The sequence below is a fragment of the Callorhinus ursinus genome, unplaced genomic scaffold (assembly GCF_003265705.2).
Source record: "Callorhinus ursinus isolate GAN/ISIS: 27379988/994484 unplaced genomic scaffold, GSC_fseal_2.0 scaffold7, whole genome shotgun sequence".
NCBI lineage: Eukaryota > Metazoa > Chordata > Mammalia > Carnivora > Otariidae > Callorhinus > Callorhinus ursinus.
In genome coordinates, this window is record NW_027397069.1 from 4,411,579 (window position 1) to 4,438,004 (window position 26,426).

At 39.9% G+C, this 26,426-nt stretch overlaps 2 protein-coding genes across 6 annotated transcripts in view; both read right to left on the reverse strand.

Annotated features, from left to right (window-relative positions):
• TPP2 (tripeptidyl peptidase 2) overlaps positions 1-26,426 on the reverse strand; it is a 69,907-nt gene that overhangs the window by 19,607 nt on the left and 23,874 nt on the right. For all 5 annotated transcript variants that reach the window (XM_025874629.2, XM_073894327.1, XM_025874628.1 and 2 more), the window contains exons 7-23: positions 22,944-23,098; positions 22,245-22,321; positions 19,832-19,959; positions 17,668-17,767; positions 13,545-13,693; positions 11,616-11,731; positions 10,904-11,072; positions 10,032-10,189; positions 9,465-9,541; positions 7,663-7,769; positions 5,842-5,996; positions 4,609-4,725; positions 4,268-4,368; positions 3,560-3,656; positions 2,604-2,741; positions 596-840; positions 260-338 (exon numbers count right to left, since the gene is read on the reverse strand). In XM_025874629.2, the coding sequence (XP_025730414.1) occupies positions 260-338; positions 596-840; positions 2,604-2,741; positions 3,560-3,656; positions 4,268-4,368; positions 4,609-4,725; positions 5,842-5,996; positions 7,663-7,769; positions 9,465-9,541; positions 10,032-10,189; positions 10,904-11,072; positions 11,616-11,731; positions 13,545-13,693; positions 17,668-17,767; positions 19,832-19,959; positions 22,245-22,321; positions 22,944-23,098 (2,168 nt within the window). The remainder of the gene's footprint in view (positions 1-259; positions 339-595; positions 841-2,603; positions 2,742-3,559; positions 3,657-4,267; positions 4,369-4,608; positions 4,726-5,841; positions 5,997-7,662; positions 7,770-9,464; positions 9,542-10,031; positions 10,190-10,903; positions 11,073-11,615; positions 11,732-13,544; positions 13,694-17,667; positions 17,768-19,831; positions 19,960-22,244; positions 22,322-22,943; positions 23,099-26,426) is intronic.
• On the reverse strand, positions 24,795-25,426 carry LOC112826494 (cytochrome c oxidase assembly factor 6 homolog). The gene has a single exon (XM_025874630.2). The coding sequence runs from the start codon at positions 25,335-25,337 to the stop codon at positions 25,098-25,100; it is 240 nt and encodes a 79-aa protein (XP_025730415.1). The 5' UTR covers positions 25,338-25,426; the 3' UTR covers positions 24,795-25,097.

Genomic DNA, 26,426 nt, shown 5'->3' on the forward strand with positions numbered 1-26,426 from the left:
TCTTTTAAAGGAATGGAAATTTTGGAATAGGTAATTTCAGTGTTAAAAAAAAAAAAAAAAAGGAGGGGCGCCTGGGTGGCTCAGTCGTTAAGCGTCTGCCTTCGGCTCAGGCCATGATCCCAGGGTCCTGGGACCGAGCCCCGCATCGGGCTCCCTGCTCCACGGCAAGCCTGCTTCTCCCTCTCCCACTCCCCCTGCTTGTGTTTCCTCTCTCTGTTAAATAAATAAAATCTCTGGCGAAAAAAAAAAGGATACTTACAGCTTTCTTCCCAAGTTCAGTCTTTGATAATGTTAAGGATCCTGCAAGGTAGCATCCAGGTCCTGCCCCCTTAGGTATTCTAGTAAGAAAGTTCAAAAGAGAAAAAAAGGAACTAAAGAGAAAGTCTCAGAAAGATAATCAAGGGGCAAAACTTCAAAACAATCACATTCTGAAATAATTCCCACAGCTCAGATTTCCACAATCAAAGGGAGAAATAATCTTAGTCTAAAATGGTAAGTGACAACATACCATAAATTTAGCCCAATGTAATGATCTCACACGAAAAGATTACAGTATTTAAGATACACATTAAGTGTAAGCAACACTGTCACTTACTTGTCATCAGGTAAGGAGGTAACAAAGAAAGGTTGGTTATATTTGGGTGGTAATGTCAAATTACTTGATTTCTTCTTTCCTAGAAGTGCAAGGCTATGATTTTCATGAATATCTAAGCTCAAGGTATTTGACAACCTATGAGAAACAATGAATGGGAGATCTTTAAGACGTTCCAAATCACTGATCTGCTCATGACGAATCTGTAGTCGAATTGTATAATCTCCTTTCTCCAGTTTCAAAGAATACTAAAAAAGACAAAGAACATTTGGAAAAAGGAAAGTTTAGCCAAGTCAACAGAAATTACAGTAAGAGGATAAACAGGAACAGTTTACTACATACAGAGTGCTTACACTATGTGAGGAAGAGTGCATGCGAGTGTGAGCGCCTACACACAAGGACCTGAGGGTGCAGGTGAGGAAGCAGGGCCAGGGACATCACGTGAATTGTCCAAGGCCACATGCAGAGTAAAGGAGAAGGGAGCTAAAGGCAGGTATGGCTCCAGAGCCCTCAATTTCCCACAACAGGCTACGCCTGGACTCTCAGCTAAATCTGTATCTGCTCAAGATTGATAAAAGCAATGATCTTCTACTTCTAGTTCATAAGTCTTTAGAAACATGTATGAAACACCACCAAAACTAGCAAAATTGAGGTGCCATATAATATCTAAGACAAATATACATACACGTGTATATACACAACTGGTAATCTTTATGTTATAACCAAAATGCCACACCTCTTTATCACAGGAAAAGTAGCAAGCCAGCAGAGACCAAGGAATACAAATCCACTCTGCTCCACCTAGTTAACCTGCTCAGGAGCATGGCACGCTGTATTCTGCATCAGCAGTTTCTTCTGAGATTTTAAAAGCAACAAAGTAATGGCACTGCAATAATCCAGTCTGTACTGAGGAGATGTGACTTGCCTTGCTTTTGAGGAAAAAAAAGAAATCATTCTCTGACTAGTTAACTGAAAAAAACCTGACGAATTATTTTCATTATCTGGCATAGTATTATAGATGTTACAGGAAATACCTCATTTCTTTGTAACAGTATTTTAATCAGGGATAAAATTTCTATAAACTACTGATTAAGGGGCACCTGGGTGGCTCAGTCGGTTGAGCATCTGCCTTCGGCTCACGTCATGATCCCAAGGTCCTGGGATGGAGCCCTGCTCAGTGGGGAGTCTGCTTTTCCCTCTTCCTCTCCCCCATTGCTTGTGCTCTCTCTCTCACTTGCTCACTCTCTCTAATAAATAAAATCTTAAAAACAAACAAAAAAACCTGTATGATTAAAAGTTTTTCTCCCTTTAATACAATAGTGCCAAGCACAGTGATTGGCATATACTGTGTTGAGTACACAGCTGTCTCAGAAAAAAATAAATCTGGAAGTTCTAATAAACACTTGGCACTGCTACATAGTGCTTTTCATCCAGTTCAGACCTGGGATCATTTCATATTATCTTAGATGATTTGCTCCCAGCCCATCAGATGGGTAGAAGCAGTGGGCAGGAAGAAGAAATAATTAAAATAAAAAGCTACACTAGGGGTGCCTGGGTGGCACAGTAGGTGAGCGTCCGACTCTTGGTTTCAGCTTGGGCCTGATCTCGGGGTCATGAGATCGAGCCGTGTGTTGGGCTCTGTGCTCAGTGTGTAGTTTGCTTGGGTTTCTTTCTCCCTCTGCTCCCTCCCCTTCAAATAAATCTTAAAAAAAAAAAAAAAAAAAAAAAAAGCTACGCTGGCTAGTGTTCGCAAGCATCATCCATGCCCTCGTCTATCCCAAAACTTGATTTAGCAGATCTACATGGCTGAGAGGCTGTCATAGTCTGTTTTATAATAAGACAACTAACTGAGCTTCTAGTGGTATGTCAAAGAACTAAATACAAAACTATAGCATTAAAAAAACCCCAAACAAACCCAGAAAAACAAAAATTATCATAAATAACAAATCAGAGATTCAGTAGTTCAGGAAACAGCCTCCGTTAATTCTAAAAATCACTGCCAATTTTATACCTGATGTGGATAGGCATCTCCTGAACCCATTTGTCTTTTGTTCTGGTCAAATATAATCCACAGTTGGCTGTCAAATTCTGATTCATATAATAGTTCACAAAGTAGTGGGCAGCTTGGAGTTACTTCCCCACTCTTGGGCTATTAAAAAAAAAAAAAAAGATTACTTGATATAATTTATATGATTTCTAATGCAGATTTGTAACACTGCTGTTGATAAGATTTTTACATTACAAGTATTAAAAATATTTTCTTCTGGTAACCAATTTTAAAAATGCAGAACATCCAGTATTTTGGCACTAATTAAAGGCATTTTTCTTTAACAAGTTTTTAAAAATACAAACCTAGCTATTTGTAAGCATTAATGAATACTATATATTCTTCAGTACCTCCAAGTACTTTATAAAACTGAAATTTGACAATTCATTGAAATCAATCATCTCCTGAACATTAAAACCAAATTCATATTATGCTTCAATAAGAGTTTTGCTGAAATCTTACTGATCCTACATAAACTCTTAAGATTCCATATTTACAGTAGTGTCAACTACCTTTATTGCTCATTCAACCCAAGAGTTATTCTGACTTCTCATTGTTTTAACGCCTGCTTCAGAGAAAAGCAATCAGACCCGCTATCATAATCAGACAGCATCTGGCACTGATGAGACATCTAACCACTGGACAGGTACCACTGAATAGGTATCAATGAATACAAAAACTAAGGCTCAAAGGCCAGGTCACCACTAAATTAGTTTATGACTTCTGACCCAAATAGTACTTGGACCATCAGAGATTATAATTTCCCAAAGAATAATTTCAAATTAACCAGTGTTAATTATTTGACTCTATTTCATACATATATATACACACACATATATACTAAACTCCTTGTCTTTGTTTTCGACTTCATGATTCATGAACCAAAAAGTTCATTTTGAGGTTATACTTTAAACACTTACCTGATGAAAGTTATAAGTCAGGATCATCTCATAAAGCTGACGATTATTTGGCAAAACATCTCGTGATCCTAAAGGTTTTGTTTTTGCACTCAGTGGGCTGTAATTAGACAAATGCGTAAGTAATTTGATTCAGAAGTTCATTTACTGAGAGAAAAGAAACTATAATCAACAAAATCTATAACACAGTACAATAAAAGTGACAATAAGCATTCCTAAACTCTGTCCTTCTCAGTATGTTTTATAATATTTTAATCAACTTACAGAATTCTTTACTGACTGAACCATAGCAATACGTAGTGTTTAAATTTTGCAATATGATGGAAACATTTTCAAACGTAAACAGATAGTTCTTAAAACATAATCAGATCCCAATATTAGGGCAACAACTGCTAACAGTGTTAAGGACGGACAGGTTTTGACTTGCACCCTCCTGTCCAAACTGCAGGTGGCAACGCACATGTCACGGGGGATCCTGCAGGTGCCACACTGAGAGCTTCACATACACGTTACTTAAGGCTCAAAGCTACTGCTGGGGCTGCCTCTTAAGAGAGCTGCCAGGATTCCTAGGCTGCGAAGTCAGAAACTGCATTTTCATCTTCAGCACTCAGATGATTTAAAAAGATGATTCTTTTCAAACAGTGTAAGAGATGTCCCCACTCCCACCATGCCAATGCTCAACACTTGTAGCCCTGAAACACTAAATGATACCGTAGGGTCTGGACCCAGCTCTTCAAAGTTATGCAGGGAGCCAGATCTTCATACTTCAAGGAGGACTGAACATCAAAACGATTGATTCCTTCCGACGCATGCTGCAAAGGATATTTATCAAATTAGGTTCTCAAGCTTTACTGATAATAAACCATATTTTTAAACATTTGGACCTAAAATAAACTTGTCTAATGCAAAGTTTATAAGCATCCATGAACAAAGACTACTGTTATTTTCAGAACCACAAGTAATCTGCCCATTAACGTTTAAATCCAACCAGTGAATTATTTCTCCATAACACAAATAACCGACATTAAAAATGATGGAAATGTGGAACTTACAATGTTTAACTGAGGAGCAGTACACACTATTCCATGGAAAGAAATGGTATAATCAATATTGACATCACTAAGACTTGCCCACCAACGAGCAATGCAAAACTCAATTGCTTTCCCACCCTGTAAAGAACAATAAAAATCACAAATGTGTAAATCCTGTTTCTCATTTTCTTTCAAAGTACTGAATATAAACAGTGTTTTAAAGCAATTCTAGCTTTTTGTACAGCTGTGTGTGGAGTTACAAAATTACAGTTGCAAAGACAGAGTATAGGCGTTTAAATACATAGTTATCTACTCAGACTCCTACAGTGCTTGTCATAGATCGGAGGCAGCTTTTTGGGAGCACACACAACAAAATAATAGTGAAAACAAACTGGAATAAAAACTTCAGACCAAAGGAAAAATGGTAGGAACAATGATAAGAAAAGGTGTATTACAGCTCTGTAAGGCATAGTCAATACCCACAGCTGAGTTTCAGGCTTAGAGCTGCCTGGCCATCAAAGCAAAATGAAATTATGGTCATTTACATCTTTCTCCCTATTAAAAAAAAATTAAAAACAAAAACCATTTTTAGTGTTGAGTTTTAAATTCGGTTTTCTAGTAAGCAGTACATGACGAAGTTTGAAGATGGCTCAGAGGATGCTAGCGCAGACAAGAGCACAAGCAGGCACCGGAGACCCAAGAGACACAGGAGAGACGCTGTCACTGCGTGAACGCACGAGGCAGCAGGCTTAAGAGAGAGCGTCAGTCCACTCCGCTTCTATGGAGGAAGAACCACAGCCCAGGGAAGGGTGGGGACCTGCCACACCGCTTTCCGGTGGAAAGCAGTAGCGGCTTCACCTACACAGCAAAACAGCCTCCTGCAGTCTTCACAGCTGGGCATTAATAAAATAACAAGTAGAAAAATCTTAAATAAGGAAATAATTTCCTGTGTGATGAGGAAACAATCCCAATCAAGCTCCATGGTGTAAGCCGTCAGAATCTAGCAGACCAGTACTTTCCTTTGACTACATTTATGGAAGAGTTCAAATGATTACTATTTACCAACTTGGTCTCAAGTATCCCACTGAGACTACCCACCTTCCTACTTTGTTTATTTAGCGTTAATAAAATATTCAGCCCCGATACAGTCTCAATACAAACTATAAAATCAAATTCAAATACTGAGTCTTAGCCCATACCAAAAATAAAAAATGAAATCATTTTTGGGATTTCACACTGGTAATTAAAACTTACTAAGACAGGAAAAGCTTCAGTCAGTGTTCCTTTTTCTGGAAGGGAACAAAACTTATAGAATTCATGACTTCGATACGCTCTTTGCTTCACAAGCTGCACGGCATGAAGAACAAACTTGGCTGACACCTCAGAAGAACACGAACACACAGTAACTTCTAAAATGAGAGGGGAGGAAGCCAAGTTTTAAACTGACAGGATTTAAAACAGACATATGATTGTTTTAATACCAACTTTTTAGAAAACAACGTCTCAAGAAAAAAAAATGATATATTCAAAGGAAATCTGCATATTTCCTTAAAAACAAAGAATCAACAGAATATTAATCAAGATGAAAGGGTAGGAAAATAAACAAATCAGTATTAAAATGAACAACTGCTATGCTGCAAAGACCACGGAACAGCAAGCTGTCCACGGATGGGCACAATCTTCCTAATCAGGTTATTTTCAAAACCTTTCGCCCCTCTGCTGCTATGAGGAAACTCGCTTTTAGCTGGAAAACCAACCAATTCCTGATAAAGAGGATTTTAATTTTAGAAATTTCTATTTGTTATCATGCCTAAATTCCATTAGCGTCTATTTATTCAACTTCATCGATAACTTCCTAGTCTCTCCCTCCTGTCTACTTCTAGAAAGTATGACCATCAACTACACATCCTCAGCTTTATTCTGAGGCCGAGCTGGAGGCAAAACCAAAATCACTGTGAAGCAGAATCAGCATCTTATCTAATGCACATCCACTCTAATACAGGGAACTTAAAGCAAGGCTTACGTCTCTGGTTCACAAGGTCAAGTGGGCGCAGAGCTCTGTGAACCTAATCAATTGCTAAGAATAAAAAATCTAGTGTTAGGACAGTATTTCTAATTATTTGAAATAGGAGACATCTGCAGTACATTTTTTTTTTTGCTTTGATTCTTTATCTCCCCCATTTTACTGACACACAATTGACAAATAACACTGCCTAAGTTTAAGGTGTACACTGTGAGGATTTGATATATACATATATATTGTAAAAGGATTATCACAATAAGGTTAGTTAACACATCAATCCCTTTACATTCACCAATTTTTTTTGGTGGTGAGACTATTTCAGATCTGAGTTTTAGCAAATTTCAAGTACCTAATACAGAATAGTTAACTACAGTCACCATGCTGGACATGAGATTCCTCGAACTTACTCACCTTGTAAGTGAAAGCCTGTACTCTCTGACCACCATCTTCCCATTTCCTCCCCCTCCCCCAGCACATTTCTAATCTAAGACTGCGGAATGCTCTGAGCTACTTCCATTCTGGATCATTCAATAAATTCCTATTAAAAAAAAAACCTAATTATTTTCAATACCAACCAAGACAAATCGTAATAATTAGAGCACTGTATTTACTGGCATTTACCATTGAAAAGATATTAGATTCAGTACTAATTAACCATAGATTTTCCTTCAGTATTATTAGTGTACATTTTATCAAAGCTCACTGTTCAACAACTCCATGGGGCCTGTAAGAAATTAGGTAGCCCAGGGCTGTTCCACAATACAACTCTGACTCTACTCATTAACAGATAGGGTATTATTCTAAATTAAGTTAAAATCTTGAATGTTAAAACATCTTAAGATAGCCTGAATGATTTGATGTGTGAACCAGTGCAAAATAATACGAGATCTTAACAATATTTCAAACCTAACAGCAAATCTAGGGTGTCAGATGTTGTACTGTTATGACAAAAGCGTGGATTAGAGACATTTAAACTTTCTGTGGTCACAATCCCAGCAGACATAGAAGGTACATACAGATACGTGGTCAGGACAGACTTAGATGTTACTTACCAGCCCATGTTGCACCCTCAGGGACCTCAATAAAATGCCTTCGAATTTGACCAGGTTTAAAATGTACATCTGTCAAGGCTAGATCATAATGTGACGATTCGTTTACTCTGAAAATAAAAATAAATGGCTAAATGTGATGCTGTAAGCCCACTGGTACTCGAGATTTTAATAGTTCATCAGAAACAAACACAGGGATTTAAAAGTTGGTTACAAAACAGTGTGCACAACATTATCTCATTTTTGCAATGAGATAACCATGTCAGTGGTGGTAAGTTCCAGATAGCCCAGTGTAGATGATTTTTCTTTTTACTTGTCTATGCTACAATTTGTCTATAAGACACACATATACAGCTCCCTCATTCACAGGATTTCCCTGTTATTAGGATCTGAACTATCATGAGTCCTAAATATTAAAATCAAAGGTAATGTTTTGTGTCACTGAGACTGTCTTATAGCGCCGAGTCTGGTATTAAACTCCTTAGAGAGCTCCAAAATACCCCACTTTCCTGTGCCATAATGACACAGGAAAGAAGAAAACTATTTCCATAGCATTTCTGTAAGAAACCAATGACACATAAAGGTCAAATGTGTAATTTTCTACTACGGAAACCTAAAGAATATGCAAAGTACGAATTTTAGTCAGTATGACAAACATTTAATGAGTGCGTAGTATATATATGCGGCACTGTCGTTAAGAGCTACAAACACAACACTGAACACATTTTCCTTTGCCCTGGCCAATCTCAGGAGGACACAAAAACCACCAGAAACATTGAACATAATACGCTCTGGGTGGACAGAAGTGTTAGTGGAAAAGACATAAAAGGCACGTGGTTCGTGGAAAAGCTTCCTGAAGGAGATGATGTCTCAGCTGATTCCTAAATCGTATAAATTATCTTGTCTAATTTCCTACTGGACCTCAGGGAAAATCTGAGACTTGAAGTGCTCTGCAATTTCCCCGTGTGTGTGTCACTTTTTATCTCCTGAATCTCACGTTCCTTACGGGCTGAGACCCGCTGCACACTTACTACCGACCAGCTAACTAACTCGGCACAGACTGTTAACGGAGAACCCTCCGTTGTCTCCAGAATTCTCTTCTCAGTCCTGTCCTTCATCTACTGAACAGGTTGTCTTGTTCTGAAGATTCTGTATCATGGGCTCCACAGAGGAACCTGTAGGACACAGTCCCTGAGTCTCCAGCGGGCTCACAGTCAAATGGGATAAATCAAAACTGCCATCGTCTTGGCTAAAGTCTGTACCGCAGACAGGGTGACGGGAAATGCTGGCTCTGAAGGACTGCTGTTTGCTATTTTAGAGAGCACGATCCTGGGCAGTGCCACCAAGAGGTCTCAGACAGGAAGCCGTATGACGGGAGCAGAGTTCCTCAGTTCCGGGGCAAAAGACAAGATGGGAAGGGGGAGTCTGGGAACAGTGACAGGAGAAGGGGAAGAACCAGAGAAAACAGTGATCCCACAGACGGGGTAGGACAGTGGAGGGGGGTGGCGGATAGAGGAGGGACGAAGTAATACTGTCCAGTACTGCAGACGGATCAGTTAGGGGCACTGTCATCCCAGTGGAGTTCTGGCACAGGGAAAGGGCACGGGAGATGCCACGGGGGATTCTCACAGTCAACAAGCAATAGAAAAGACCACATGGCACCTTGAACTTTGTGAGCAAGAAGCAGAACTAAAGCCCAGTTACCTGATTCTGGTCTATTCATCCTTTAAAAGTTCACACTATTTCCATAAATAGCCATTAAAAAATTCCAGGTAACAGTAAGCTGTTGGTAACTTGTTACTTACTTGGTTGCTATAACTGCAGTGATTGGAACTCTGAACAGAGGACCTGCATTAGGGGATGCTATATCATAGCCACATACCTTGAAAAAAGAGTAAGTTTCAGTATCCATAAACTTTTACAAGAGAAAAAGAAAAAAAAAGTGGAATCTGTTCACAGAGTAAGTTAATCTAACATTAAAATGTAAAGGTCTTGGGGCGCCTGGGCGGCTCAGTCGTTGTCTGCCTTCGGCTCGGGTCATGATCCCAGGGTCCTGGGATCGAGCCCTGTGTCAGGCTCCCTGCTCAGCGGGAAGCCTGCTTCTCCCTCTCCCACTCCCCCTGCTTGTGTTCCCTCTCTTGCTGTGTCTCTGTCAAATAAATAAAATCTTAAAAAAAAAAAAGCAAAGGTCTTAAACACAAGTTCACGCCAATTTTCTGATGTTGGGTCACATAATTAACAGCAAACAGCCTAAACAAATGCATGCATAACCACCCCTGACCATTTCGGACCAATGGGGAGAGAGACCGCCACACAGGGTGCTTTTACACAGTTTAGAGTACTAGGAAGCAGCACTGCAGATGCACCAGTACCTCTGTATAGTGTAATCCTCCTCTTAGGCCCCTGGGATCCACACGTATGTTTACGTGTCTACATTGATTCATGAGCTCCAAATGGCTGGGACACTGAACCCAAGATGAATTTGAAGTTAAAGCTAAATGAAGCTGAAGGGATATTTTTTCAGCGTTTTCTAGCGTGGAAAAGACCAAAAATTAAAGATTAGTACTTTTTTCCTTTTCTTCCATTTTAAAAAGTTCTATCTTCTCATAAAATCTAGCAGATGAGTTTAATCAGCTATAAAATACACTAGGGCCTGGGCTTCCAAAACACAGCTTAAATAAAGCAGTCACAGAACCTTCCCTACATCTTAGGGCACTTGTGATCCATTCACACTTTTATCCAACATGGCTGTAACCTTAAAATAAGGCGTTTTCGTGAATACCTGTCATTACTGCATGCAGATAACAGCATCTGACTGAGAGGAAGATGCCAAGTACGCAGCGGTGACTACTTCATTTACACCTCCTTGAGCTGCAGTTCTCCCTGGCTGCTTCTATTTCCCATTCTCCAACCGAAACTCTCTCTTACATCCAAGTAGTAAGAGTGGTAAAGAAAAGGAACTGGATGGATGTTTTACTAGCCACAATTTGATAAAACCCTGGGTCACTGAAGGCCCAGGCTACTGTTTTCCTCAGTGGTTACCAGGCTGAGCTGAGCTGATACTGGGATCCCTGCTTTGCTATCACATCCATCCCCCTTAAGATATATATGATTTAAAATAATAATATTGTTAACTCATGTTTTCTCTTTAGAACATTAACCCAAATGGCATTTCTCTCATACGACAGTATTCATTCAAACCACAAATGTGAGCACTTCGGCTTACTGCCCATTTATTACTAACCGGTATTTTCAGGAAATACAGGTTCAATGCCAACGCCATGATCTGAAGGTGCAGCCACCTGAACAGGGTCTCGGAGGTAGATGCCGCGGTTATTTCCAACGGTAACAGTGAAACCTAATTTATTAGCAAATGATGTATTCTGAACGAGGTAGTCATAGGCTTTATCAACCTAATTAAAAGAATACAAACAGTAAAATATCAATGGTTCGGTCAAGAAAACATTTTGTTATAAATTACCAATTCAATTTCAGTCATATAAAAGTACAGGCGAAAAGCTAGTTTCTACATTCGCCTCTCTAAACTACGTGGTAACCCTACATAAGGGGGAATTCTACCCTTTCAGACAAAGCACCAGCCCGACTGCTCACCTCCAGCTCCACTCTCTAGATTCATACAGCTAGTCCCAAGTGACCAAAGTCAGGCACTCCTCCGTAAGCCATTAGATTCACAGGTTTTACCCTCCCCATCTTCGCTTGGAATTTCTACCCTCCATATGACTTAGGTTTACTGTATTTCTCTCTTACTGAAACAAATTTGTCTCAACTACAAAATCTGATTTCATATCCTCTTTGCTTACCAGTTCAGAAACTATTATGATCATATAATGTAGAATCAGATAAACTCAATCACTGTTACAACAGGAAATGTTATCCAGTAATAGCTAAGACCGTATCTTGATGATTAATCCATTTTTCACAACAAACAACACTACCTGAATAATACCATGTCCTTGGGCAAATACTTCTATATTGTCAGCCTTTACTGCAGTATTTTCTAGAGCTCTTCTGACTGAATGAACCGTGTAGTTAACGTTATTAGCTTTCAGACCTGAAATTTGAAAAAGCAAAAGCAAGAAAGGAGTATTAGAGAGCTTGCTACTTGAAACCTTCTTCCCTTCACCAGTAGAGAGAACATGTACATTCTCTGGCTTTAACGTCCTGTGTTTCAACACTCATTTCTTAATCTTTCTGAAAAAACTAAACTACAACAGCCTAACTCAAACTGCTAGCATCACGTAAGGATCTCATTCAATAAAAATCGAGGTGTGCCCGTTACGCAAGGGCACCAGTGTGCACTCTGCAAAGGTGATGCAAATGTGTGAAGCAGATACCTGAAGGCATTCGAATGACATTTTCTCTAAAACACTGCTGGTCAAGTGGGCACCCGGTTGGCTCAGATGGTAGAACACGTGACTCTTGATCTTGGGGTTGTAAGTTTGAGCCCCATGTTGGGTGTGGAGATTACTTAAATCTTAAAACATTGCTGGTCAAATGATATGGTTGCCAGGGATACTAATCAACCTGGCTGTGTTACAGAAACCAAGGGAACTTACAACAAACCAGCAAAAAACATGCCGAGGCCTGACCACAGCTCAATTAACTCAGCATTTTTGAGACTGAATCCCAGGTACTGATACTGACTAAAAGCTTCCTGGGTGATGCCAGGAGTAGCCAGGCTGGGAATGACTGTTCTGTGGGAAGGATATGGAAGCCACCAATTTGTCAACTTTGTGTTGACTAATGTTGTTAGAGATAAAAGATGAGTAATACTGCATTCCTGTCCACTCCAGAGTTCATCAAACGTATGCGCACTTACAATATGTTAAGAAACGAACAAAACAAACATGAAAGTATGCTGCTTTAAGAGTGAATCGAGAAAGGGGCGCCTGGGTGGCTCAGTCATTAAGTGTTTGCCTTCAGCTCAGGTCATGATCCCAGGGTCCTGGGATCAAGTCCCGCATCGGGCTCCCTGCTCGGCAGGAAGCCTGCTTCTCCCTCTCCCACTCCCCCTGCTTGAGTTCCTGCTCTCGCTCGCTCTGTCAAATAAATAAAATCTTTAAGAGTGAATCAAGAAAGTGGCCAATTTTATCAGTGAGCATCCAAAAGAAGGGGACGCTCTATCACGGGAAGGAATAGGAGTCGAACCTTACCAGAACGTACGGGAGTTTGCAAGGCCAAAAAATGGCACGAAAGAATTCTAGGCAGAGAGACTAAGCTGTACAAGGACGAGAGGCTGGAGCAACCCTGAAATGTGGTGAGGTTGAAGAGAACTAGAAGTGAAGGCAGAGAGTCCTGAGACCTCATGAGAGGAACGCTCCTAAGGTGGAAGCTTTGTGACAACCTGGTGACGGTAACTGAGTCCCAGTCAATGCCAATGCCACCTAATCAATACCGTGAACCTCTGGCACAACACCCCAGAAACTCCTACCTCCCTTCCCACTTTAGTTATCCCCACAGCAATATTCATTACCTTTTAATGTGTAATATAAACTAATTTTAAATTCTATTTACAGTCTGTCTCCCACAGCTATGATAAATTCCACAGGGGCAGGTACTACTGAGCCAAAATAATGCTTGATAGTCATTAACGGCAAATAAATGTATTTGTTGAATGAATGAATACACATTCAAATCCTTATTATCACACAATTATTTTCCATCTTAAACTTTACTTTGAGCCAGGACATGACCAATTCCACACATTTCTCACCATGAGAACTTCAGAAAACACAAATATCTGTCTGCAATAAAGAGAAATTTATTCAATTACTTTTTATGACCACTGCCTGACTTCATATTATGCTATAAACTGAAAACAAGAGTTGAGTTAGACCAAGTAGAGCACTAAGCAATGTCCTTACCTGAAAGTATCAGGGCGATGCCCCCACACGCATTGGGAGAAGACATGGACGTCCCGTTCATTAGCTGAGTTCCTCTCAATGTCCAGTTGGGAACAGAAGCAATGGCTCCTCCTGGCGCACTGACACTTACTCCAAGGGCCCCATCAGCACTAAATGAAAAGCCATTAAAGTCTGCTTACGATGGTGAGAACTGGATCAACATGGGCATTCGTAAAAAGGCCACTAGTCAAATAGATTAGAGTACAATACCATGGATAATTTGCAGTATTGGAATCAGTTGTAAAAAAAATACCCAGCACAGCTATTTCCCCGTTACATTGCAATTATCTTCCTTAAAAGTGGACAAAATCTTGTAAGTGTGTTTGTATGTATCTGGGATTATGCGCCAAAGGTATCAGGTGTATTTCTGGAGGGAAAATAAACTGTCATTGCTGATTCCTTGATGAATGCACTTTTTTCTTATCTGCAACAAGTAGAAGCTTTGCCTTTATCTAAAGTTTAACATAGCATCGTCCAATAGAAATATGTGAGACACAGAGGGCATTTTATTTATTTTTTAAAGATTTAATTAATTTATTTGAGAGAGATGGCATACACGCTTGCATGTGTGCATGCTCAGTGGCGGGAAGGGCAGAGGAACAAGCAGACACCCCACTGAACTCTGAGCCGAACATGGGGCTCCATCCCAGGACCCTGAGATCATGACCTGAGCCCAAGGCAGCCGCTTAACCGACTGAGACACCCAGGCACCCCCAAAGGGCATTTAAAATTTTCCAAAAGCTGCATTTACAAAAAGGTAATGTGGGGCGCCTGGGTGTCTCGGTCGTTGAGCGTCTGCCTTCAGCTCAGGTCATGATCCCGGGGTCCTGGGATCGAGCCCCGCATCTGGCTCCCTGCTCCATGGGAGGCCTGCTTCTCCTTCTCCCGCTCCCCCTGCTTGTGTTCCCTCTCTCGCTGTGTCTCTCTCTCTCTCTCTCTGTCAAATAAATAAATAAATAAATCTTAAAAAAAAAATAAAAAAGCTAATGAGAAATTGATTAAATTTCTTTTAATAATGTATTTTATTTAACCCAACATATCCAAAATATAATTTCAGTATGTTATTAGAAATAAACGAGATGATTTATATTCTTTCTTGTACTAGTCTTAAATATCTGGCGTACATCTCACACTTAAGAGCACATCTCAATGCAGACTAACCTCACGTGACTCACAGCTGTCACACTGGATGGCTCAAGTCCACAGGCCCCCTCGTTGAGGGCTCTTGACTCCATAGGGTAATGAGATAATGTACACACAGTTCATCGCCATGTAGTCACCCAACACAAGCTCTGCACCCCCCGCCCCAAGTAAAGGAATAACATGATGACATGCTAACTCCGTCTTCCCTGGAAGAGTGGCCAAAAGTTCCCCACAAAAGCTGTTGGCCTCCCCCTTCTACCACTCTTTTCCAACTGACTGGACTATTCTTATTACTGGCTAAGAATACTAGTGCACTTTGGTTTCAAATTTTCAGAGAGCTGAAAGCAATGTAAATAAGATCTTCCTCCTGAAATGGGTTGGTGGCACCCAGTTTAGTGATTATTTTAAAATAAACACTGTTAGATAAAGATATATTGACCTGTAAAGATTTTCATACAGTATTATTGAGTGACAAAAGGTCACAAAGGTACCTGAATAGTGTGATCTCCCATTTATGCACAGGACAATGACTAAAAGAATGTGCACCAAAATGTCACCCAAACACATCACAGACAATGAGATTTAGGGTAATTTTTACTTTCTTCTTTGCACTGTCTATATTGTCTACCAACATTCACAATGAGCATGTGGTATCTTGTAACTGGAAGAGTCATAAATTCTGACTACCCTCTGTTGCTCTCTATTTATTTTACACTACTCCGCTAGTGATTAATCACAAAGCATTTACTAAGTGCTCTAAAAAGGGTTCCATGACTCTGAGAAACAAACTGAGGGTTTTAGAGGGGAGAGGGGTGGGGGAATGGGTTAGCCCAGTGATGGGTATTAAAGAGGGCACGTACTGCATGGAGCACTGGGTGTTATACGCAAACAATGAATCATGGAACACTACATCAAAAACTAATGATGCAATGTATGATGACTAACATGAGGTAATAAACAAAATAAAAAAAAATAAAAAGGATTCCATGATATGTAAATATAATTTTTATTAAAAAAAATAAAATGTTGGGGTGCCTGGCTGGCTCAGTTGGTAGAGCTGTGTGTGACTCAATCTCAGGGCTGTGAGTTCAAGTCCAATGTGGGCATGGGGCCTACTTAAAAAAAATAATAATAAATATACAAATAAAATTTTCTTTACATATAACTTTCGTATTCCTTATTAAAAACCTTTACATAAACATAATGTAAGTTTCCTTAAAAGAGCTAGTGATGTCTTTCTTCTAAAATGCAGTATGTAATAAAAATTTAAAACATGCTTATCAACAGTATTCGGTAATCTGTCTTTAAGCAATATGCCATACTTGTGAACACCAGGAAGTCAAGTAAATTCTGTATGTCTGACAGTCTTTCCTGACAAACAGGATTTTTCAAATAGTACACAGAATATGCCCCGTTCAGTGATCACTACTCAATGTTTTATACCCTAATAATTAAACCATGTATTTGTAATAATATTCCATGTTTACAGCATAGTAAACATGAACAAATTCTCTCAATTCCTAGAATACCTGGTTTGTGAACCAGTATCTCCTTAATCCAAGCTTCCCCCATAATTCATGAACTCATTTTTAAAGATTTTTTTTTTTTTTATTTATTCATTTGAGACACAAAGATACATAGCGAGAGAGCACAAGCAGGGGGAGCGGGAGAGGGAGAAGGAGACTCTCGCTGAGCCAGGAGCTCGATGTGGGGCTCCATCATCCCAGGACCCCGGGATCATGTCCTGAGCCGAAGGCAGACACTTAACAACTGAGCCACCCAGGCACCCATTCATGAACTCATTTCTCTTTCTTTTTTTTTTTTAAGATTTTATTTATTTATTTGACAGAGAGAGACACAGCGAGAGAGGGAACACAAGCAGGGGGAGTGGGAGAGGGAGAAGCAGGCTTCCCGCCGAGCAGGGAGCCTGCTGCGGGGCTCAATCCCGGGACCCCGGGATCACGACCTGAGCCGAAGGCAGACGCTTAACGACTGAGCCACCCAGGCGACCCAATGAACTCATTTTTCTTGAAATAATTCTTTAAATGTTCTACGGGCAAATAAGACTAACAAAGGCTGGTTTAAACATTCTCTGATACTTTGTGCTTATATTGACTGTACATAAAATATTTCAAAATTTTAGAAGAGAATCAATAAGTTTAATAATTAGTACTTTTATTAACCGAATATAAAACATGTAAACCTTTGCCAACTTTGACTCTGAATCCTGGCCACTCTTATTCAGATGTGGAGTTTTAGGCCAATTAGTTCGGCTATGTGGGCAGTCATGGTGATGATACAGGCAAGGCTTGATAATCCACATGGAGACCTATAGCCTGAGTGCTTTCAATAACAGTTACAGTAAACTACTGAAATAAGTGTATTTTTTAAGAAGAAATTATCTAGGAAAGAGTAGGAAGATATCTGTAATTCAGAGGATTAAATCTGGCATTACCATATTTGACCTGATTCCTACCAATTTTTCTAATCTTTTTTTTTTTTTAAAGATTTTGTTTGTCTATTTGAGAGAGAGAAAGAGAGAGAGAGAGAGAGCGAGCGAGCACAAGTGGGAGGAGTGGCAGGCAGAGGGAGAGGGAGAATCAGACTCCCCGCCGAGCAGGGAGCCTGATGCTGGGCTCGATCCCAGGATCCTGAGATCATGACCTGAGCCAAAGGCAGACACTAAATCAAATGGGCCACCCAGGTGTCCCCAATTTTTCTAATCTTATACTCAGAACAGTTATGTCATACATCTAACAATAAAATATCTGTAATTTATTCCTTTGATTATGTTTCCCTGAAATTAGATTGTTCCTCAAAATGAAAAAGTTGAAAAGTAAAAACCAAAAAGTACCTGGTAAAGTTACCAACAGTTTGTCGCTTGCCACCATGTAGTTTAACAAAATAGTTGTAACAGACCTGTGTACTACTCTCAACCTACCTGGGGCCTCTTGAAGACCACGTGTACTGATTTGCCGGTAATTTCTCTCTCAGAGAATACTCAGCAACCATCATATCGGGAGAAACATATGCACCAACACCTGTGGGATGAATTTCATCATGAACAAAAGGACATAAAATTAGATCCTAATTCTAAACCCACTGTTCACTCAGCTGTGTGACCGTGTGTAAATCACTCAATCACCCTGTACCACAGTCCTTGTTCATAAATGGAAAGAAAGAAAACTTAATAAGCAAGGAAAGTTTACTATGTACCAGACATTAAACTAGGTGCTTTGGTTTTGAATATAAAAATACCTACCGGGATTATCATGTAGATTAAAGACAAAAATATACCTAAAACTGCGTGTGTAAAAGAAAAAGAGAAATTTGTTTTAAACTATAAAATGTAACTTTAGGAAAATAATGGAATTAGTTTGCCTTCATTTTTTAAATGACCATTGTATCCAAAATTCTACCCATAAAGTTGGCAGTATCCCTCTTCCCCAAAATGGCTGTAAAAATGAGCCAACAGCAAAGACATTTAACATGCTGCAGTCTTCCAGATAAATATGTAAAGGCAGACTAGTCAAAAAGGCTCTAAAGTCATAGACTTACAGGGATCAAACTCAGTTTCCTCATCCTAGAAATCTGGAAACGGCCTAGAAAGGGCTGAGAAAATGTACTAAATATACAGTGACTGGCAGAGAAAAGACTTAGAATCCAGGTCGGCCAGCTCCTAATTCTTCACAACATACACACATGCAGAATAGAAGACTGGATAAAATATGTGAGTTAAGAGGATTTAGATTAACAGTGCTGCCACTGTTACAAAAAAATTGTAATCACTTTGGAAAATGTAGTTTAAATTTTTCAGTGAGTCTGGGGACAAGAAAATGCCAAAACACCGAGTACTGTGGCAGAGGGGTGGATTTTGATCTTTAAGTACCTTTCAGTTCTATTTTTTGTTTCATTTTAATTTGTGTATTTAAAACATCTAGAGAACTGAAATGCAAAGGACAGATCACTGGTAGGCACTGTTGTCTCAACACACGATTTAACAGAATGACTTCAGCAAGAGGCTTTAAATTATACAAAGCAAGCTACACTTTGCTTGAGATTTAGAAGCTATAAATAAAAGTATGCCCTATAAGCTAAGATCACTGTTACTTAAATTTTTTAAAGGACCAGTTTCTAAATTTGGACACCCAAATATTATTATGTATCTGTAACATCTACAATATCCGTATGCCTTTAATAGTAACTATATTATGTATACATTCAATAACTGTATTGACGTATACACCAGAAAAATCATTTGGGACCAAACAGCGTTTCTTGTCACGCATCCAATTACAAATGTTGGAAGGTATGAGCCTCACGCTGCTCTCAGATTTAAAAACAAAGGAAAACATTCTAGGCATCAATTCTAACCTATTTGTTCTCTCGGTTCATTATCCTCCTCAGTCATGCTTTGTATTAAGAAAACAGCAGTGGGTGTTACGCTTTGTGGGTGTTTTCGCACAAGTTGGCAGCTACAGCTAATTTTATCATTTTCATATTATGTATGCAACTCATTTTGATCTCCCTTAACTCCTGCTGACAGGCATCTTCCCCATCGAGTGCAGTGAAACGGACACCACCACATTATACCCGACAGACTGAACGGTGGAAGAGAAGCCACGTTCATAGAATAAATGTGTTTCAACTGCTTTTCTTCTCATTACTAAAGCTCCCTTTCTTGATATCTGATTCTCTCTGCATGCCCCAAGAGAAATTAAAGGAGGAAACTATAGTATAAATAAGCAGTCATATACTATAAATAAAAAGTGAAGCAAGTCTCTATGTTTACGTTGCTCAGTCTGGAAAAGCGTTTCCTTGCTCATTTCTACCTATCGAAATCCTCACTGCCACGCTTCTTTCCGAAAGCCTCACCTGGATTCTTGAATCAGAAGTACCTGCACTTCTGCAAAGCCAGACTGTCCCCGTGCCTGCCTCACACCACTTCCTCCCGCCCACCTCAGGGTAGCAGCTCTCTGCTAGACTCTGCCTTCCTGAGGGCACCCACGCAAGGTCCACAGGGGCTCGCGTACACCAGAGATACAATTAATGTCAGATTCACTGCTCGTTTTTAAACAAGTCTATTTCTCAAGCAGGAAGCTAACCTATGACACTGGATGTCGTTCCACCCGGACAGCCGACCGTAGAAAGACATGGACCATTATTCCCAGCGCTTGAGACGTAAATGATGTTATGCTTCCACACTGCTTCACTGATTACCTCACAAATTCTCCTGAAAGAGAGAATTTCTTTGAACATAGAAAACAGTCCCATTTTTCAAGACATGTATTATTATACTGTGAAGAGATTTTTAAATACAGTTTTCATAAAAATCAAACTAAAAGATGGGTTCTTAGTAGTAGAACTCAAAGAGCGGCTACAAGGGAGAAGTGTGCATTAGAAGCAAGGGACACCCACAGACTGTAAATGCTTAGCCTTATTCCCGGTGTGTATAATATCAAAATACCGTTAGAACGTGTGGTTGAGTAACTTTTGGCACATCCACCGCTGGTGGAACATGACACGGCCAAGCCCCAACACCTCAGCTGGGTTTTAGTGTAAGGAAGGAGTCATGAGACCAAGGTAATGTGGGAAGAATGCTAGCTTCAACGTGGAATATATGTAGGGCCCAAAAGCAAATACTGCAATAATAGAAGGGACTGATTAGCTAGTGGGGAAACAGAGTTTGACTTCCACCCTCCCCTTAATATAATGTATTTAGAAATGACTCCGCAGGGGATTCCTACATACATTTATGATTAGTGGCAAAGGTGAAGGGGAACTAAGGCAATAGGGAGAACTTCAGAGTAAGATTTAAAATACAGAGTCTGGTTAGAACTGGACAGCAAACAAGAAATGGACTGGTATTAAATAAAGGAGATGAAGTTAGACCATTGAGAAAATGCAGTCAATAGAAAAAAGGCATACGGCCAACAACGCCACAATCCTGAGTGGGAAGGGAAGAATATTAGGGAAAGAGGACCTCAAAAGGATGAATGTCAAAGGAAGAAAGAAATACACTTAGGTAAGAAAAAGCTACTGAGGCCAGAGAAGAGGGCAAGTTTACGTTCATGAAAGAAATGAGTGAGGATGACAGGGTGATTGTCACAGGGGAGGAAAGTGATGTGTCATAAGGAACCTAGTACTGATTATCTGAGAAAACTGAGCTATTTGAAAACAGCAAACTATAGGGTCTGGCTCAGTAAAATTTTCATCTTGGCAGAGTCCTATTAAAGAGCTTCAGAAACTGGCTGACAGGTAGATATAGACGGCCTGGTGGGAACGGGGGAGAGGTGATCACTAAGTAAACACTCTAAATGAAGCCATTTCAAAGTTACTATTATGAAGAAGAAAAAGGTGAGGTAACATGAGTTCAAGGCTGAGCCACTGAATTTAGCAGCAGGACATCATGACACAAAAAGGCAGGGAGTCACGTGACACACATCAAACTGCACCAAGAAGCTTCAGAAACGGTGACTATACCAACCAACCACGCTCTGCTGGAAAAGTGAGGGAAAGCAGTGTGAAAGGAAGAGATCTGTCTGGGAGCAGTTTTTAAGGAGAGGAAATGGCAACCAGACAGCCAGTGCCTGAGTGACTTTTAACCCTGAGCACTTCATTTATTTTATTTTTTTTAATCTTTAAAGATTTTATCCAATTATTTATTTGAGAGTGTGTGTGCATGCACGTGTGTGAGCGCTGGGTGGGGGAGTAGGGATGGGAGATGGGCAGAGGTGGAGTCTCGGAGAGACAGAGGCATAAAATCTCAAGCAGACTCTGTGCTGAGCATGGTGCCCAACACGGGGCTCCCTCCCATGACCCTGAGATCATGACCTGAGCTTGAAACCAAGAGTTCGATGCTTAACTAACTGAGCCACACAGATGCCCCCCAGGCACTTCATTTATTACACAAGAAGGGAAGGCAGAGAAGGTGGGGTCAGAGTAGGCTGTAGGAAGGTCTGGAGCCCCCTCTGAGGGCTTTTATCTTCTCTGGGAAAGAGGTAAGAACATCAGCTAAAGGAAGAAAGGAAAGGTCGCTGAAGGTCTTCGAGGAGAAAAGAAGGCGTAAATGACCATACAGGAGCGAAAGAGTAAATGCAGATGATCGAAGGCAATGCTGAGTGACCATCTGAGATTCCTGCTCACAAACTTAAAATGCAACATGAGTGTGAGTATCCAACTAATAATAAATTCGGTAGGTCCAGTGGTATCACTGAAGAGATCAGCAGGTTGCAGCAAGTCTAGCATTCTGTCAGGTCAGTACACCTGGAAGAGTTCAGGCTGCTTGTCAACGAGGAGCTGTAACGAGGGATGGGGCGGTGAGTCTTCCTGGCTGGGAGGGAATCACGACATCACAGACAGGACCGTGGAACAGGGGCCGGGGGTCCACGAGATACACACTATCATCTAACCATGGGACTGCTCGTTTTCAGTTGTGGTATACAATCCAGTTATAAAAACACTCCGTACTCTCCATCAGCTAAAGTCTATGGCTCACAAGTATCCGAGAACACTCACCCAGAATTTGGCCAGTGAGTTGCTTCTCCATAGCTGTAGTTGACAAGATCACACTTATGACTTATGACTTCTATCATCTATTAAAGAGACGAAGAGTCTAGTTTAGGCAGCAATTTATACAAGATTAGCCAGTAAAGGCATGGAATCCCAGTTTCTTAACCAATCATCTTCTATTTCAAATCCAAATGTGTATGTTACTTCCAACTTTTAAGTTGAAAAACTTAAAAAAAAAAAAGGTAGGCAGAGACACATAGTAAATAGTCAATAAAAAACACAACTAGCATGTGCAGAATGGAATGGTTCTTACTAAATTCTAAAATCACCGAAGTTAAAGTAAAATCTAATTCATACGTTAAAATGAAACACAGACTGTAAATGGAATTCTTCCTAGACTGATGGAGCAAGCTGGATAAAAGGTCGGTTTGGGTTTTTTTTTTAAAGTATCTCAAAAGAGTGCACTAGGGGACTTAATAGAAACGAGAAGTATAATATATTTTCATATTTTCTAAAAAACTGCATCTTAATAATTTTTAATAAAAATAATTTAAAACTGCATTAAGCGTTTTTGCTTCCTCAAAGTCCTGTATACCAAATACAGTCCAACATTTCTCAGGTAAAATCAAGAACACTTTTTAAACCTAGAACTATCCACGATTACCCATCATTTTTCTTCTAAATCAACACCTCCCAAATACTCACAGCGCGTATAAGGCCCGTGCCTGTTTCCATTGTGCTCAGTCGGGTATCACCGATCTTGATGGAAAGAATTTGAGCACCGGGAGCTACACCATTCCGTTCAGGTTCTTCTGGAAAATGCCCAGCAGCTATACTAGCTACGTGTGTTCCATGAGCTCCTAGAGGCAAAAAGAGGGGAACATGACAGAATATTTTCAGAGATTCAAAGTTTTAACCATTTAATTTACATATTACTAAGCATGATAAAAATAATCTAATAAAAATATTCTCTCACTTTAACACCTAACTGTATATTATTATCTTAAGTTTCATCAATAATTCACAAAAAAATGAAACTTTTTGAACTACATACACTATTCTGCTACCCTGGATTCTATCCTGTTCATTGAAAGCAAAATGCAAGTCACAAAGGTGAGAAAGTATCTGCAACATACACAACTGACAAAGTGCTTATATCCAGATTATAAGCTTTCTGATCCAAAAGAGAGAACACAGAAGCAAAATGGGTAAAACACTTGAAAAGCATTTCACAGAAGGGGGATAACCAATGGCAAATAAATATATGAAAAGATGTTCAACTTCATTAGTTGTCTGGAGAACACAAATCAAAGCCACAACGAGATAGCTCAGCATACCTTTCAGAATGGCTACGCCTTTATGGCTGACAACAGCAACTGTGGAGGAGGACCCTCACTCCTACGTTACTGGTGGGAGTAGAGACCAGCATTTTGGAAAGCTGAACACAGGCATACCCTACGATCCAGCAATTCCACTCCCAGCCTTACGCCCAACAGAAACGCGTGCACATGTATGCTAAAAGACATATGCAAAAACGTTCATGGCAGCATCGCTTGCACAATTCAAAAACTTGAAACAACCCCAAGATCCATCAATAGTAAATGGATATATGGTGCATTCATGGATTAAATATTATACAACAATAGGAACTACTTTTAAACACTGTGAGATGAAGCACACAAAAATAAGGTTGATCTAGAGAATTCACACACAGAAGGATATATATTGAATAATTCCATGTATATAAATGGAAACACATCACCTTGGGTTGACTATGTGAAAGTGCCACTATTTAATCATTTCTGACCTACAAAAACAGCAATATTATTGGGTGGTTCAAACTAATGTAGTGATAGAAATCAGGACTGTAATTAACTCTGGGAGGACCGAGGGTAGATTAGTGTTTAGGAAGAGACAAGATGGGGCTTTGACCATGTTTTATTTCTTGACCTGGTTACATAAAAGTATCTACTTTGTGAGAATTCAATGTGTATACAATTTGTGATTTGCATACTTTTCCATAGTATGTTATACTATCAATAAAGCAAAAGCAAAACAAAACAGCTAGGGTTTCTTTTTTTAAGTGAAGAAGTTTCTTTTTTTTTTTTTAAAGATTTTTTATTTATTTATTCGAGAGAGAGAGAATGAGAGATAGCACAAGAGGGAAGAGGGTCAGAGGGAGAAGCTCCCTGCCGAGCAGGGAGCCCGATGCGGGACTCGATCCCGGGACTCCAGGATCATGACCTGAGCCGAAGGCAGTCGCTTAACCAACTGAGCCACCCAGGCGCCCAAGTGAAGAAGTTTCTTAAAAGACATGGGTAGAGAGAAATCTCCCACTAGTGCCAGATAAACAATAAACGCCTATTGGCACCAGGCCTTAATGTTTGGGGGAAGACACAGTCGTCGTAGCCCCAGAAGAAATGGGAGCACATGACCCTTCTGTCTGCTGCAATGCTCAAGAGTCCCATGCTCTAGACAACTGCTGTCACGCAGGAATATGGACCCAATGTCACCAATTCTTCCTTTCTTATTTTTTTTTTTTTTTGAACTGTGGTATTTGCTTTATTGCACTGATCTGGAACTGAACCTGCAAATCTCCAAGGTACACCTGTGTTTGCATCTGTAAGATTCACCTACTACTCCAACCAAAACAAAACATGGGTTTTTATAATAGGCTTTAATTTTCCTTAAAATATAGCTTCCTTACTAAACTGAAACTAAGCATCTTTCATACCATTTTGATTCTTCATAGTTTGAATGATGTAATCTCTGTTACTTGACCATTTTAAAGAGTTGTTTATGTGGACCAAGTCACGCTGTTTACCATGATTCAAACCTTCTGAGAAGTTCAGGAGCAGCCTAGGACTTTGCAGGTGTTTTTGAAGGCTGGAATTGTCCTGCTTCAAATTTTTCTTTGAACTTTAAGTAGTCTCTTCTTTTATCAAAATATTTTATCCACTGCTGGGGACAACTGGATTCAAATGAGCTTCTTAACTTCTTGCACTGAGAAGCGTCCTCTGTGTTCTCATCTAAACACTTCCAGTATTCATCCCGGGCTCCCCAGCAAGCCTGTCTTTCTTTCATAGACGGGGCTGCCATTCCTAGTGGGCTCAAGCACCCCAAGGAGGCACTTCACGCAGCGAATCAGCCCGCCTGCTTGGAGTGACCCTTACGCGAGCCCGTTCACCCTTCACCCCTTCCTTTCTTATTTTTTCCAATGAAAAATAGGAAAGCTGGATTTTAATGTCACCCCCTCCCCCAAACCACTTGCCACCACCGGTCAGAGTGGATAAATGTCAGCAGGCTGTCCAACACCACATGTGGACGAGAACGTGGAGCTCTGGAGTACTCGCAGTCTGCTGGTGGAGTGTGAAAGGGTGCAGCCGCTGTGTTTCCTAAAAGGTTAAATACATACCTACCACATCCAACCAGTTCTCCTAGATACCAGTACAAATTAAACAAAAACATATTTGCACAGAGACTTGGACCCAAATGTTAGAACAATCCAAATGTCCACTGACAGGTGAATGGATAAATAAACCACGGTGTATCCACATAATGAAATATTACTCAGCAATAAGGAACAAGCAATTTATAACCATAATATGGATGAATTTCATACCATAACTATTCTACTTATATAAAATTTCAGAAAATGCAGTATCTAGACTGACAGCAAGCAGTTCAAGAGAAACCTGGGGCTGTGGATAGAGACAGGGCTGGATTACAAAAGAAGACAAGCAGACTTACAGGCGAATGGATATGTTCATTATCTTGACTGGGATAATGGCTTCCTGGGTATACACATCTACCAAAACTTATCAAATTGTGTATACATACATGCAGTCTATCGTACTTCAACTATAACTCAATAATATTGGGAGAGGGGGTGATAAGAGTTAAAGCTGTACTTGTTTCCTCCCTAGAAGTAACCACTATCCAGAAGCTGGTGTGTATATCCTTCCCATCTATATTTTCATCATACACACACACACATCCATGAATACTGTGTAGTAGTATTTAGCATGTTTTACAATTTTACACAAATGTTTTATCAATGTATTTTTCACTAAAATTTTGTATTTGAGATTTACAAATATAGGTATATGTAGATCTATTCATTGTGTTTGCTATATAATATTCCACAATGAATAATACAGTTTTAAATTAACCTGTTCTTTTGGACAT

Bases quoted from the DNA above. Each gene is read 5' to 3' on its own strand.
- LOC112826494 (XM_025874630.2), bottom strand. From the start codon at position 25,337: ATGGCAGCCCCGTCTATGAAAGAAAGACAGGCTTGCTGGGGAGCCCGG.